The sequence below is a fragment of the Anomalospiza imberbis genome, chromosome 27 (genome assembly GCF_031753505.1).
Source record: "Anomalospiza imberbis isolate Cuckoo-Finch-1a 21T00152 chromosome 27, ASM3175350v1, whole genome shotgun sequence".
Taxonomy (NCBI): Eukaryota; Metazoa; Chordata; class Aves; order Passeriformes; family Viduidae; genus Anomalospiza; species Anomalospiza imberbis.
Genome location: NC_089707.1, coordinates 4,244,791 through 4,260,661, shown reverse-complemented (window position 1 = coordinate 4,260,661; position 15,871 = coordinate 4,244,791). Strand labels below are relative to the sequence as shown.

Genomic DNA, 15,871 nt, shown 5'->3' with positions numbered 1-15,871 from the left:
GATTTCACCCCACGCTCCAGCAGCAAACTGAGGAAGTTTCTGCTCCTGGACCTGGGATCTGTGCAGGGATGAGGAGCAGACGAGCCCAGAGAGCTGAGCAAGGAGCACAGCTTTCCTCCTGGGAATGAGACAGGATGGGACAGAAAAATTCAGCGTTCCCAAAGCAGTCCCACTCCTCAGACACTCCCTCTCCTGTCCCACACCTTCCCCACCACCCCAAGGGATGCAGCTGTGGCTCTTTGTGACCAGAACCAACAACGTTCCCCCTGCCAAGCTGCGGATAAACAAATCTCACCCCTGGATATTCAAACATCAGCCCCATCCCACCACCAACCTGAGGATCCAACACCTCCATGTGCAAAGTCCTGGTTGTATTTGGTTTGGGAAAGTGCAAGACACGGCAGGGATGCGGGGCTGGAGCCTGGGCTGGAGATTGGCAGCCAGGAGCCCCTCCAAGACCTTTCCAAGGATCTCCAAGGGTGCCAGCACGTGGGAATGAGAGCTCTGTGGGGTTCCCAGGAGCCTCCTGAGGCACGAGGATAAAGCAGCACCTGCTCGTCCCAGACATTCCCGAGCAGGGATTCCCATTCCTCAGGGATTGGGATAATCAGGAGCTCTCCCAAAATCCCAAAAATTTGGGAACTCCTCCCTGTGGGGAGTTCCGGGCTGGAGCTGCTTCCAGAGGGGTGGGAAGGGCCCAGCCCAGCCCTGCTCAGAGCACCTGCTCCGTGCTGGAGGAGGAAATGTCCAGCAGCCTCCAGGCCATGTAGGGGTTGAGCTCGTCCTGGTCCCGGCACAGGGCCCACACGTAGAGCATCCGCAGCACCTTGTCCTGCCAGAGAATGCCAGTCACAGGGGCACGGCCACGCTGCCACCAGGGCACCCCTGAGCTCCTTCCAAGCCCAGAATTCCAATCCTTCGAGCTCCTTCCAACCCCAAAACCCAAATAATTCGAGCTCCAACCCCAAAACTCCAATCCTTCAACCTCCTTCCAAGCCCAAAACTCCAATCCTTTGAGCTCCAACCCCAAAACTCAAATCCTTCAAGCTACTTCCAAGCCCAAAACTCCAATCCTTCAAGCTACTTCCAAGCCCAAAACTCCAATCCTTCAACCTCCTTCCAAGCCCAAAACTCCAATCCTTTGAGTTCCAACCCCAAAACTCAAATCCTTCGAGCTCCTTCCAAGCCCAAAACTCCAATCCTTCAACCTCCTTCCAAGCCCAAAACTCCAATCCTTTGAGTTCCAACCCCAAAACTCAAATCCTTCGAGCTCCTTCCAAGCCCAAAACTCCAATCCTTCAACCTCCTTCCAAGCCCAAAACTCCAATCCTTTGAGTTCCAACCCCAAAACTCAAATCCTTCAAGCTACTTCCAAGCCCAAAACTCCAATCCTTCGACCTCCTTCCAAGCCCAAAACTCCAATCCTTTGAGTTCCAACCCCAAAACTCAAATCCTTCGAGCTCCTTCCAACCCCAAAACTCCAATCCTTCAAGCTCCTTCCAACCCCAAAACCCAAATCCTTTGAGCTCCAACCCCAAAACTCAAGTCCTTTGAGCTCCAACCCCAAAACTCAAGTCCTTCGAGCTCCTTCCAACCCCACACTCTGGGGATTTGAGGCTCCCCTCTCCTTAAACCTCCCCGTGTTCAATATTCCCGGAGCTGCTCAGCAGTTCCACCCAAGCCCAAGCTCTTGATTAAAGCCGAGCTTTGGGTTCCACTGGAGAGTCTGAATTCCTCTCCCTGATTTATTGCAGCTCCGGAGGAATCCGACAGCAAACAGACTTCGATATCCTGTTCAATAATTATCCCATCAATATTTATCTCCCAGGAATGCAGGAATTTCATGCAGGGAAGCACTGGATCAGCTCTTCCTGCCCTGGTTGTGAATGAGCCCAGATGAGCCCCATCATTCAAATGAATCCCATTTTTCCAGCCTGGAGCAAAGTCCAGGACTGCAAAAGCCAATATTTGTTAAATGCCTGTATTAATTCCAAGGAAAATGTGCTGGGAAGTGGCAGCTCCAGCACTGTCCCCATGTCCCCATGAGGTGTCACTGAGCCACTGAAGCCCAGGACAGGTTGGAGCTGCCTGGAGAGATAATAATAATAATAATAATAATAATAATAATAATAATAATAATAATAATAACAACAATAATAATAAACTAAAATTATCATTATATTTAAATTGTAATAAAATTAATTTCATTAATTTTATAAATTAAAATTGTAATCAGAATTAAATTAGAATTAAATTATACTTTTATATATATTTTATTACTTTTAAAAATGGTCATTATAATTAAATTAGAATTAAATGATAATATCAATATATGTATAAATACATTACTATTATTACTATTACTATTACTATTATTATTATTATTATTATTATTATTATTATTATTATTATTCCTGGAGAGAGAAATATTTATTCCCGAGAAATAAAGGAACAGAGAATTCCATGGGCCAGGCTCAGCCTGGAATCACCCAGGAGGGAAGAGCCCCAAGGCCAGCCCAGGGCACTGCAGGAGGTGCCAGGGATTCCCAGGGCATTCCAGGAAGTACCAGGGATTCCCAGGGCACTCCAGGAGGTGCCAGGGATTCTCAGGGCACTCCAGGGATTCCCAGGTCATTCCAGGAGGTGCCAGGGATTCCCAGGGCACTCCAGGGATTCCCAGGGCACTCCAGGGATTCCCAGGGATCTACAGGAGGTGCCAGGGATTCCCAGGGCACTCCAGGGATTCCCAGGGATCTACAGGAGGTGCCAGGGATTCCCAGGGCACTGCAGGAGGTGCCAGGGCATTCCAGGAATTCCCAGGGCACTGCAGGAATTCCCAGGGCACTGCAGGAATTCCCAGGGCACTGCAGGAGGTACCAGGGATTCCCAGGTCATTCCAGGAGGTGCCAGGGATTCCCAGGGCACTCCAGGGATTCCCAGGGCACTCCAGGGATTCCCAGGGCATTCCAAGAGGTGCCAGGGATTTGCTGCCCAGATCATTCCCTGCTCCCTAAGAACCTCCCAGAGCCTGAGCTCCAAGCAGGGTTGGGCGTTCCCTGTGGGATTTTCATGGAATTCAGGCATTTTCTGTGCAGTGTGGGGAGCATTTGGGTTTTTGTTTTCATCCAGTGACTCAACTCTGCTCCCACCCCGTTTGCCAGAGGGCTCAGCTCTGCCGGTGCCCTTTGGGAAAGGAAAAGGGGGAGGAAAACCCAACAGGGCGAGGTGGGAATGGGATGGAGCTGGAGCTACAGTGGGAGATCCCAAACATGTCCAGACCCCAAACATGTCCCAGATCCCAAACGTATCCAGACCCCAAACATGTCCCAGATTCCAAAACATGTCCCAGACCCCAAAGGTGTCCAGACCCCAAACATGTCCCAGACCCCAAAACATCCAAGATTCCAAAACATGTCCCAGACCCCAAAGGTGTCCAGATCCCAAACATGTCCCAGACCCCAAATGTGTCCCACATCCCAAACATGTCCCAGATCCCAAACGTCTCCCAGACCCCAAATATGACCCACACCCCAAATGTGTCCCAAATCCCAAACATGTCCCAGACCCTAAACGTGTCCAGATCCCAAACATGTCCCAGATCCCAAATGTGTCCCAGATCCCAAACGTGTCCCCACTCACCGGGTCCCCTTCCACCACCTCCCCTTGGTGGTTCTTGATCACCATCACCACCTGGGCCTGGAAGGTGATGATCAGCACTGGCCCCTGCTCCATCATCTTCCCCATGGCCAGCTGCAGGGACAGAGAATTCCATGGAGATCCATCACCCCATTCCTGTAGGGCCATGGAAGAGTTCCCACCACCCCAGACACTCCCAGCTCCGGGATCACCCCATTCCTGCAGGGTCTGCTGGAGCTGCAGCAGGAGATCCCAAATGTGTCCAGATCCCAAATGTGTCCCACACCCCAAACATGTCCAGATCCCAAACATGTCCCACACCCCAAACATGTCCAGATCCCAAACATGTCCCACATCCCAAGTGTGTCCCACATCCCAAACGTGTCCAGACTGGAAGAGTTCCCACCACCCCAGACACTCCCAGCTCTGGGATCACCCCATTCCTGCAGGGTCTGCTGGAGCTGCAGCAGGAGATCCCAAACATGTCCCACATCCCAAACGTGTCCCACACCCCAAACGTGTCCTAGACCCCAAACATGTCCCAAATCCCAAACGTGTCCCACGCCCCAAACATGTCCCAAATCCCAAACGTGTCCCACATCCCAAACATGTCCCACACCCCAAACGTGTCCTAGACCCCAAACGTGTCCCAAATCCCAAACGTGTCCCACATCCCAAACATGTCCCAAATCCCAAACGTGCCCCACACCCCAAACGTGTCCCAAATCCCAAACGCGTCCCAAATCCCCAACGTGTCCCATGTCCCAAACGTGTCCCACACCCCAAATGTGTCCCAAATCCCAAACGTGTCCTATATCCCAAACATGTCCCAAATCCCAAACGTGCCCCACACCCCAAACGTGTCCCAGACCCCAAACATGTCCCAAACCTTAAACGTGTCCAGATTGGAAGAGTTCCCTCCACCCCAGGCACTCCCAGCTCCCCCCGGCTGTTCAATCACATCAATTCCATCATTCTGATATGATGGAAAAGCTGTTTCCCAAAAAAAATTCCAAGTAAAAACTTGGCAACCCTCAAAGCTTTCCCCAAACTGTTGTGGATTTTTTCATGTTTTTCCCAAGTCCATAAATCTGGGAAATGGGAACGAGCTCTGCTCCGTTATTTCCAATTAGAAAGCAAAATCAAAGACACCCTGCTCTCCAAAAAAACGGAATTTTCTGAAGGAAATGCTTGGAATCAGAACATCCTGAGCTGGAAGGGACCCATAACGATCTAACAGAGCCTTTTCTCCTGCTTTTGAATCAGTTTTTGCCAGGAAGTTGTTCTGAACCAGACAAAAACTGTACCAGAAAGACTTCAAGGTGGGAGCCTTCTGTTTGCCAGATTTTTTTCCCTCTATTCTCAGACCATTCCATTAAATATTTAAAGACTTTATTCACTGGAATGCAAGAGGAGTGGGAATTCAGCTTTTTTTTTTTCTCCTTTTAGAAACCCAGAAATCTCTTTCTGCCCATCTCTTGCATCCCCTTTTTTTTCTGTGGGAATGCAGGATGCCATGGAATGCTCTGCTGCTTTTTAGCTCAGGAATTCCTGCCTGTGCTGCCCCAAAATGGAATCACAGGGACTGAGGACAGCAGGATTTTCCTCTTTTGAAATGTTCCCAAACATTTCTGTTTTATCCCTAATAAAGGAAGCAGCACCAGGACAAGGCTGGGCTGTGTCACAAAGGAATAAATTTATTTATAGGGCGATTTTCCTGTTCCCTGAGGGATTTCAACAGCTCTGCAACGTTCCCATGCCTGATCCCAGGGAACGAGCTCCATCCCAGTCCATACCTGGAGCTCAATTTATTAGGAAATAAACCCCAGTTTTTCACCCAAACCCAAGCCTAGCTCAATTTCCAAGATATTTTAGATGACAACAATAATCCCCCAAGATCCTATGGGATTGCAGCAGGAGTGTCCCTGATCAGAGCATCCCTCCCACCCTTCCCACTGGGATTATTCCTCAGGGCTGGGATCCCTGGGATCGCCCCAGGCAGGTGACAGAATTCCTGTCCCTCCCTTCCTGGGGCAGGAACAGCTCCAGCTTCCCCCCAAAGGCACCTGGAGAGCACCTGGAATGTGGCCAAGTCAGCCCAGAATCCCTGCTTTGGGTGGGAAGGACCTTAAAGCCCATCCAGTTATGGGATTTCCCTTCCAGCAATGGGATTTCCCTTCCAGCAATGGGATTTTTCCTTCCAGCAATGGGATTTTTCCTTCCAGCAATGGGATTTTCCCTTCCAGCACTGGGATTTGCCCTTCCAGCAATGGGATTTTCCCTTCCAGCACCGGGATTTTCCCTTCCAGTAATGGAATTTCCCTTCCAGCAATGGGATTTCCCTTCCAGCACTGGGATTTTCCTTTCCAGCAATGGGATTTCTCTTCCAGCAATGGAATTTCTCTTCCAGTAATGAGGTTTTCCCTTCCAATAATGGGTTTTCCCTTCCAGCAATGGGATTTTCCCTTCCAGCAATGGGATTTTCCCTTCCAGCACCGGGATTTTCCCTTCCAGTAATGGAATTTCCCTTCCAGCAATGGGATTTCCCTTCCAGCACTGGGATTTTCCTTTCCAGCAATGGGATTTCTCTTCCAGCAATGGGATTTCTCTTCCAGTAATGGGGTTTTCCCTTCCAATAATGGGTTTTCCCTTCCAGCAATGGGTTTTCCCTTCCAGCAATGGGATTTCCCTTCCAGCAATGGGTTTTCCCTTCCAGCAATGGGTTTTCCCTTCCAGCAATGGGATTTTCCCTTCCAGTAATGGGATTTCCCTTCCAGCAATGGGTTTTCCCTTCCAGCAATGGGATTTTCCCTTCCAGTAATGGGATTTCCCTTCCAGCAATGGGATTTTTCCTTCCAGCACTGGGATTTCCCCTCTGGGAGCAGAAATGCCAAACCCCAGAGTTCCAACCCAGCATTCAGAGCAAAGAAAGTTGGATTTGATGATCCTGGAGGATTTTTCCAGTCTTCTTGATCCTAAAAAAGCCCTGCTGAGCCCATGATTTTAATTCCTCCCCCAAAGGTAACTCACGTCAATGTTGTCGATGTCCAGGATCCTGGAATGGAACTGGAGCCCCAAGGCCTTGGCCTGCTGGATGGGATGGGCCAGCTGGCTGTAGGTCTGAGGGATGAACAAATTTGGGTTGGGAATTGTTTGGAATTGCTCTGTCACCATCAGGAAAAAAAAAAAAAAAAAAAAAAAAGGAATTTTCACTTGGAGAGAGCCACAAAAAAAAAAAAAACCACGAGAAAAAGTCATTTTTTTTTGTAAATGTGCTGAAAGAAAGGATTAAAGAACTGCAGAAAATGCTCTGGGATTCACAAAAATCCCACTAAAAATCCCACTTTTCCTGGGCAGAAGGTGAAGACCTGAGAGCACCTGAGAGCTGAGGGACTCACAACTGGAGTGAACAGCAGGAACAGGGAAAAGCAAGGAAAAACAGGGGAAATGAAGAAAAAGCAGGGAAAATCAAGGAAAATCAAGGAAAAGAAGGGAAAAGAAGGGAAAAGGAAGGGAAAAGCAAGGAAAAACAGGGAAAGCAGGGAAAAGAAGGGAAAAACAGGGGAAATAAAGGAAAAGCAGGGAAAAGAAGGGAAAAGAAGGGAAAGAGAAAAACAGGGAAAATAAAGGAAAAGCAGGGAAAAACAGGGAAAAGCAAGAAAAAGCAGGGGAAATAAAGGAAAAGCAGAGAAAAGAAAGGGAAAGCAGGGGAAATAAAGGAAAAGCAGGGGAAATAAAGGAAAAGAAGGGAAAGGAAGGGAAAGAGAAAAACAGCGGAAATAAAGGAAAATGGGAAATAAAGGAAAAGAAGGGAAAAGAAGGGATAAACAGAGGAAATAAAGGAAAAGCAGGGGAAATAAAGGAAAAGAAGGGAAAAGAAGGGAAAAGAAGGGAAAAGAAGGGAAAAGAAGGGAAAAGAAGGGAAAGAGAAAAACAGGGGAAATAAAGGAAAAGCAGGGAAAAACAGGGGAAATAAAGGAAAAGCAGAGAAAAACAGAGAAAATAAAAAGCAGGGAATAGAAGGGAAAATAACAGGAAAGGGGAAGTATAAGAAGGGAAAATAAAGGAGAATAAAGGAAAAGCAGGGAAAAGGAAGGCAAAACAGGGGAAAGAGGGAATTCAGTATCAGATTCACCATCTCAGCACCCGTGGGATCCATTAAGAGGTTTTATCCCCCAGGTTCTCAGGGATAAGATTCCTTTTTCCTCCCCTGGCTTATCTGACTGATTACTCTTGACTTGGAGCTTCATTTCCCATTCCAGCTGCCTTGGAAATGTTTGATTTTGGGCTCACAAACTGCAGTGAAGCTGCTGCTTCCCTCCAGAGCAATCCAAGGTGTCATATCCAAGGCTGCTGGAAGCAGGGAAGATTCTTTGCTTTCAGATTGGATTATTGTTACAAAAAAAAAAAAAAAGGAAAAAAAAAAGCAAGCTCATCAGGATTTATTTATTAAATTGAAAAAAATTGGCTCTCCCAGCCCTCTGCTGGTGGGGAACAGCAAAGGGAATTCACTTGAAGAAATTCAGCTCTTGAATTATTTTGGATTTGGAAGAGCAGAATTATTTTGGATTTTACAGCACAATAATTTTGGAGGAATGAAGACCCAAATAAAAGCCCACCAACACTGTCAGGAAAGGCTCTGCTTTCAGGAACTCCCTGAATTCCAACCCCTCAAAATAACCCCATTTTCATGGGAGAATCCCAAGCTTTGGGGAGGTTTTTGGGAGCTTCACTCACGGCCTCATAGCACCAGTCCTTGAGGATGTCGAGCTCTCCGGAGATCAGAGCCTGAGGAGGAAATCAGACAGAACATTTTAAAGCTCCTCCTATATCAAAGTGGGACCAATCAGCCCTTCCAGCAGCAAAACACCTTAAATCCCACATTTTGTGGGACTCTGGGGGGAAATTGGAGCTGCAAAGGGGAACAGCAAAAAGGATTTCTATAAAAACACAGGAGCTGAAGCCAAGGGACATAAACCTTTGGATAATTAAACTCTCTTAAAGCTCCCAGCTGAACCTTCCCATTAAATCTTCCTGTTCAACCTGCCAGAGAGGCAGCAGAGTTCCCAGTGCTCAGAAATCCTGGGATCAAACAGGAGCAGAGCTGCAGTTTTCCACACTGAAAAATTCAGGGCACAGAGGGAACAGAAGAACCCCAGGTTTGGCTCCTCAAGCCCCAGTTCTCCCAGTCTCTCCCAAGTCTCTCAGAATAATTCCTGCTCTGTTTCAAATCCCAAATTCAGAACAATTCCTGCTCTACTTCAAATTCCTAATTCAGAACAATTCCTGCTCTATTTCAAATCCCAAATTCAGAACAATTCCTGCTCTATTTCAAATCCTGAATTCAAAACAACTCCTGCTCTGTTTCAAATCCCAAATTCAGAACAATTCCTGCTCCATTTCAAATCCCAAATTCCCTCTGTCTTTCCTGCTGCAGTGACAGGGTGACAGGGACCCACATTTATTTACAGTCACACCTCTCATCACTCTGAGTCCTTAAAGACCTCAAATTCCAGACACTTCCATGACTACTGAACCACTGGTCACAACCTGCTGCTCTTCTCAAATCCCAGACCACAGCCCAAATTCCTTCCCTTATCCCTCTGCTATCACCATTTGCTCACCTACTTCCCTCTCATCCCACCTCCTTTGCTGTTTTCCAGGTCAGAAAAATAATTTATTATCCCATGGTTTGAACCCAAATGTGGGATCCAATTCCCCTCCCAAAGTTCTGTGCGAAGCTGGAGAAGCAAATCCTGTCCCAATTTTAATTTTAGCAATGGAAAAAAAAAAAACAAAAAAAACCAAAAAAACATTTTCCATGGGGTAATAAAGGGGAAAATGAAGGGAAGCAATGGCTGCTGAGTCACCTCCAGGACGTTGGGGATGATGTCCCGCTCACACTGCTTCAGGAAGCGATCCTTGTCAAAGGAGGGATCCACCTTGAGGATCTCTGTCAGCACCTCAGACATTTCTGTCTTGGAGAACAATCCCCCTGCAAAAACATCTCAGTGGGGTGCTGGCACTGCCACCAGCACCAGGAGACAGGGACAGAGCTCTGGTGTGAGAGCAGAGAGAGGAAAAGTCACCAGGAAACAGGGACAGAGCTCTGGTGAGAGAGCAGAGAGAGGAAAAGTCACCAGGACACAGGGACAGAGCTCTGGTGAGAGAGCAGAGAGAGGAAAAGTCACCAGGAAATGGGGAGAGAGCTCTGGTGAGAGAGCAGAGAGAGGAAAAGTCACCAGGAAACAGGGACAGAGCTCTGGTGAGAGAGCAGAGAGAGGAAAAGTCACCAGGACACAGGGACAGAGCTCTGGTGAGAGAGCAGAGGGAGAAAAGTCACCAGGACACAGGGACAGAGCTCTGGTGTGAGAGCAGAGAGAGGAAAAGTCACCAGGAGACAGGGACAGAGCTCTGGTGTGAGAGCAGAGAGAGGAAAAGTCACCAAACAGAGCTCTGGGGACAGAGCAGAGAGCAAATGTCACCAAACAGGGACAGAGCTCTGGTGACAGAGCAGAGAGGAAATGTCACCAAACAGGGAACGATTCCAGCCTTGAAGCTCAACCTGAGATGGATCCCAAGGATTGTCCTCCCGTCCCTCACCCAGATAACGCCCCATGGACGTGCCGCAGAGCTCTGGGATGTGCCCAGGGCTGGCAGCCCAGGAGCAGGAGCAGATCCCGGGGCTCTGCAGGAGCAGCTGGGGGTGTCCCCTGTACCTATGAGGTCGGTGACGCGGTCGGTGACGGCGCGCGACGCTCGGATGAAGGCGTTGTCGCTCTCGTCGTACTTCATCTTCATCTCAAAGAACCCTGCCAGGGGAACAGAGAGCTCAGAGCCCTCCCAGCTCACCCCCAGCCAGGGAACGACCTGCAGGGTCCAACCTCTCCTCAATCCCTTTGTTCAGCACCAGGCACCAGCTGGGAGTTGGTTTTCTCCCCATTTTATTCCCCATTTTTCTCCCCATTTTATTTCTCATCTTATTCCCTATTTTCTCCCCATTTTATCCCCATTTTTCTCCCCTTTTTATTCCCCATTTTTCTTCCCATTTTCTTCCCCATTTTTCTCCCCATTTTATTCCTCATTTTATTTTCCATTTTCTCCCCATTTTATTCCCCATTTTCCTCCCCATTTTATTCCTCATTTTCCCCCATTTTATTCCCCATTTCCCCCCCCATTTTATTCCTCATTTTCCCCCCATTTTCTCCCCATTTTATTCCCTATTTTTTTCCCCATTTATTCCCCATTTTTCTCCCCATTTTATTCCCTATTCCCCCCCCATTTTATTCCCCATTTTATTCCTCATTTTCCCCCCATTTTCTCCTCATTTTATTCCCTATTTTTCTCCCCATTTTATTCCTCATTTTCCCCCCATTTTCTCCTCCCTTTTATTCCTCATTTTCTCCCCCATTTTCTCCCCATTTTTCTCCTCTTTTTATTCCCCATTTTTCTCCCCATTTCCCCACAATATTCTGATCTCTCAGTAACTCCCCCTCTGCTAACACTCGGATTTAACACCTCTGGGAATGGTATTTATCCAATGGAACGAGCAAATTCAGGATTAGGCTCACTTTGAGCAGTGTTGCTCCAGCTGGTGGAGCGTCCATCCCTGGAAGTGTCACCTGGGGGTGACGAGGTTGGACTCAAAGGTCCTGGAGGGCTTTTCCCACCTCAATTATGGGATTGTACTCAGGGCATTTGCACTAGGAACAGCCTCAGATGATCTCAAAGATCAGCTTTACATTCCAGAGAGATCACGGGATTTTTTATTTTGTTTTTAAAGTGTTTCATCAGTTTGGAAGTTGTGTGAAATTCCCTCGATTTTTCCGGATTTTCCCTGTTTTAAGCTGCAGCTGGGGAGGAGCAGAGCTGCTTTCCCTCTCCCTGGTGCCAGAACAAAGCTGAGGAGGGAAGAAGAGGAAACCCACGAGTTCAGCTCCCTCTGGGCAGGGTTTGGTGCCCTGGAGCAGGGATTGCTCCCAGCACAGGAGGGGCTGCAGCACAGATGGAGCAGCCTGGAGAAGCTGCAGAGCTCTCAGCTCTGCCTCCCTCCCTTCACTGGCTCCAAGCCCACAGAGAAAAGTGGGAATTTGGGATTTGTTGGGGCTGGAGGCCCAGATGGGAGCAGATCCAGGAGGGAGCAGGGCTGGGAAGGGAATGTGCTCAACTCACTGTTGAAAACCACGTTGTTGTCCTTGAAATCTTTCCACTGCTGGTACCACTTGGAGTCTTTATGCAGCACCATGCCCATGGCTTCTCTAGAGAGGGCAGAAAACAGGGATAAAATGTGGATATTTGGGAAAAATTAACTTGTAACAAATACAGACAACACCCTGAGGAATATCCCTGCAGCACTTGGCATCACTGAGGCTGAGACAGCACAGAAATGATGAGCTCAATTACAAGATAAATTATGGCCTCATTAATTATAAAATAAATTGCAGCCCCATAAATGATGGCCCCATAAATGATCCACTAGATAAATGAAACAGCAGACAAACCCAGATAAATAAAACATCAGATAAACAAAACTCCAGATAAATAAAGCACCAGACAAATAAAACTCAACTCAGAGGAGCAAAGCAGCCTAGAAAAAAGGAGCTCAGCCTTAGTCCTGCCCAGCCTCAAGAAGTTAAAACCAAACAATGCTCAGCTCAGAATTTCACCTCAGAACATTAAATTTCACCTTTAGAATTTGAATTTTCCAGGAAGATCCGGGATCATCCACTCCTGCTGGGAACGTGCTCCCAGACCCAGCTGCTCCCACCCCCCAGCTCCTGCATTTTCATCCCTGACCTGGTTTTTACCTTTTCCATCAAATTACACACAGAAATATCCCCCCTAGAGGATCCCCCACTTACTCATTGGCTTCAAACACTCTCTGCTCTTTAATCCTCTCTCCGGAATATTCCGTCCGCTTCCGGAGCCGCTCCGGGCGTCTGTAGGGACCAGTTTGTCCCAAAACACTCTCATCTATTTCCTTCTTAACAGTTTCTACTCCCTGCAAGGAAAACAGCCCCGTTAGTGTGGATTTATTGCTCTTCCAGAAGCTGAAAAATCCCATCCTGTGATGGGTTGGGAGAGCAAAAGGCCCTGGGCACCGCCAGGGATGGGGCAGCCACAGCTTGGCAACAAAATGTTGGATATTTTCTGTATTTCCTGCAAAAAGAGGGATTTAAGGAAGTTCAAATCACTCTGGAGAGGGGTACTTTCCAACCCTGCACCACGCAGCTCCCCAGGAGCTCAGCCCTGCCAGGCTCACACCTGACAGGGCAGGTGCCTGCTGGATTTCACACCTGCTGGATTTCACCCCAGAGCTCCCCAAAAAGCCACTCCCGAGGCTCTGGATGCCCTGGGAGCTCAGGGAGCAGTACCTGGGAGATGGCTTTGAAGGCTGCAGTCCTGCCCAGCTTCTCCCCTCCCCTGGTCACTGACTCTGCAGATTGTTTGGCCGTTTTAGCAGCTTCCTCCACCCCCTCCTTGATCTTCCTGCCCAGGTCACTCTTGCTGACCTCATCCAAACTCTGCAAGGGAAAAGGGAAAGGTCATTGCAGCTCCATCCCTTATCCCCAGCCCCTCTCCAGCTCTCCTGGAGCCCCTTTACCCCTGCAAGGGGCTCTGAGCTCTCCCTGGAGCCTTCTCCTCTCCAGGTGAGCACCCCCAGCTCTCCCCAGAGGGGCTCCAGCCCTGGGAGCAGCTCCAGGGGCTCCTCTGGACTCTCTCCAGCAGCTCCAGGACCTTATTTTGGGCTCCCAAGGCTGCAGGTGGGGTGTCTCTCTTCTCCATCCCCCAAATCCCAGGGGAATCCCTGGCTGGGTTTCCTCTGACCACACCCAATGCATTATTTTGCGAGTGCCTCTGGTTTTAAAAGCTCCAGGAACAGCAGCACCTGCCAGCAATGACAATTCCAGCCCTTCAAAAGCCCAACTTCAGCAGAGCTGCCCTGAGGAAAGGTCCTTTTACCTCTTTAACCGTCCCTGTTATTTCTTCAAGTTTCTTTTTGATCACTTCTGAGGTCTTCACTGTTTCAGATTCAATGGTTTTCTGGGGGAAAAGAACATTAATCAAGAGACAGAAACTACTGAAACCCAGCTTGGATGGAGCACAATTCATTAAGGCTGGAATTGAGGGCAGAAAAAGCAACATCTCAGGAGTTCATGGCCTGAGTCAGCAGCAGCAGCAGCTCAGCTTTGCAAATGATGATGTTCAGAGCTCTCTGAGCAATGCAAAAGAAACATTTGATGCTCAATTTAATGCCTCATTATTTGATCTGCTCAGAAATGCAGCCAAGTGTCTGCTGGAAAGACTTTCCACTTAAAAAAAAACCACCAAAAAACCCCAAAAAAAACCACAAAACAAAGCAACAAACCCAAAACATTCCAACAAATAAACATTCTGAGGCATCCATTTAACACTGAGTGCTTCCAGCCAAGCAGAACTTCTCCTGAACAGTTCAGCTGTGGCTTGAAATGTTCACTCAGAGCAGTAAAAGCTCAGTAAAGCAGGGAATAAAGCAGGGAATAAATCAGGGAACACCCAAACACTCACATATTTCCTCCTTGCTTCCCGCAGTGCATCCGACTCCTCCAGCTTTTTTGCTTCATCTCGGAATTTTTTAATGCTTTCCTTCATCTCTTTGTTTTTGGCTAACTCCTGTTTGATGTTCTCCACAAAACCTGAGATGAATCCCTTCCTTCCTCCCGAGGAGTAGCATCTGGACTGGAGGAAACCATTCCATGTTGGAGAATCCCAAGGAATTTGAGCAAACAGGACTCATATAAGTCAAGTTTTGAAGGCAGGAGCTCGATGGGCTTGAGGCAAGCCCTGGATCACTTTTTGAACGTGTGGAAAACATGGAGCTGCTTGGAAAAGCAGCAGCTGATCCTCCAAAGAGCCACGTGGCCAGTGGATTTCATGGAATCTCAGGATGGACTGGGTTGAAAGGACTTTAAATCCCATCCAGCTCCACCCCCGGCCATGGACAGGGACACCTCCCACTATCCCAAGCCCTGTCCAACCTCAGCTGCCCCAAAAATTCCTTGAGTTCCATTTAAGAAGTGGATTTTTCCAGCCTGGAACTGCCACTTCCCAGAGCCTCATCCACATCGAGCTCAGGACTCTGCTGGGAACACACCTTGGGGTGGAAATGGAATCAATTCAGGTGGGACCAACCTGAGGGGTGCCCAGGGCAGGGCTGCTGATCCTGTGCAGGGAACTCCTGGGGAAGGCAGGGATGGGATAACGCCTGGAGAGCAGCCACAGGCCACTGAGGAGACATTTCTGCAAGGAAAACAGCACAGCAGGAGCTCAGGGAAGCACGCAAGAGCTCCCAGCACCCGGATTTGGGACAGCAGCGATGCACAAATCCATGCTGGAGCCGAGTGAGGAGCACAAGGGATGTTTTTCTGGGAAAACTCCTCCAAACACAACTTTTCCCCAGTTCCGGAGGATCCCAGAACAATCCCTGGATGGTTCTGCTGCCCTTGCCGAGGTCAAACCTGCAGATTCCTGCTCTGGAAGGGGTCAGTGCTGAGCTCAGGGCTCGCAGCAGGCGAAAATCAGGGAAATCCCAGATAAAAATTTGTGTCCGCTCAAGACCAGCACGGAAGCTCGGGGCAGGAGAGCTGCGGCTCGAAGGCAGCAGAAATCCCGAAGCTCCCGTTTCACTCCGGGCTCATCCCGGCCCCTCCGGCCCAAGGTGAGCTCCGTGCGCAGCTCCCGCCGCTCACGGCAACACCGCCCGCCGTGAGACCCCGAGAGAGGCCCCGGGAGCCCCGAGTGGTTGGGCTGGAGCTGCCTCGCCCCCTCCCAATCCCGGGGACACGGCTTCGCCACCCATCCCGCCGGGCCGGGCGGGAGCAGCGACAGCGGAGCGGGGCGAGGAGCCGGGGCTGGGTCCCGCCCGGCCCGGGTGTCCCCGGCGGGGGCAGCCAGCACCGGGGCCCTGCGGGCTGCTCCGGGCTGGGCTCCGCCGCCGCGCCGCTCGCTGTCCCCGCCGGCCCGAGCGGGCCCCGGCCCGGCCCGGCCGCGGTGCCCCCGCGCTCACCCGGCACCCTCCGGCCGCCGCCATCGCCCCGCGCGCCCCGTGACCTCCGCGCGCCGCCGCGCCGTGACGTCACTGCGGCGCGCCGCCCGCGCCACGTGGCCGCGAACGGCGGGACCGGGCGGGACCGGGCAGGACCCACGGGGATGCTCCGGACCGCCCCGGCTCCATTCGGAGCTGCTCCGGACCCGG

At 49.8% G+C, this 15,871-nt stretch overlaps 1 protein-coding gene across 1 annotated transcript; it reads right to left on the bottom strand.

The window, feature by feature from the left end:
• Positions 1-560: 560 nt before the first annotated feature.
• On the bottom strand, positions 561-15,808 carry TIMM44 (translocase of inner mitochondrial membrane 44). Its single transcript, XM_068173702.1, has 13 exons — positions 15,683-15,808; positions 14,809-14,916; positions 14,185-14,355; positions 13,600-13,680; positions 13,011-13,160; positions 12,498-12,637; positions 11,809-11,894; positions 10,356-10,448; positions 9,507-9,631; positions 8,374-8,424; positions 6,667-6,756; positions 3,640-3,750; positions 561-832 (listed from the first exon to the last, which is right to left on the bottom strand). Exons 1-13 carry the CDS (start codon positions 15,704-15,706, stop codon positions 713-715), a joined length of 1,350 nt encoding a protein of 449 aa, XP_068029803.1. The 5' UTR covers positions 15,707-15,808; the 3' UTR covers positions 561-712.
• Between the last annotated feature and the right edge of the window lie 63 nt (positions 15,809-15,871).

What these genes read in the sequence shown, in the direction of transcription:
- TIMM44 (XM_068173702.1), bottom strand. Translation starts at nt 15,706, where the DNA reads ATGGCGGCGGCCGGAGGGTGCCGG. An exon ending in CCTTCAAAGCCATCTCCCAG is followed by an intron (nt 12,638 to 13,010) that starts GTACTGCTCCCT and finishes TTTTCCTTGCAG; the next exon opens with GGAGTAGAAACTGTTAAGAA. An exon ending in AGGTGGTGGAAGGGGACCCG is followed by an intron (nt 833 to 3,639) that starts GTGAGTGGGGAC and finishes ATTCTCTGGCAG; the next exon opens with GACAAGGTGCTGCGGATGCT.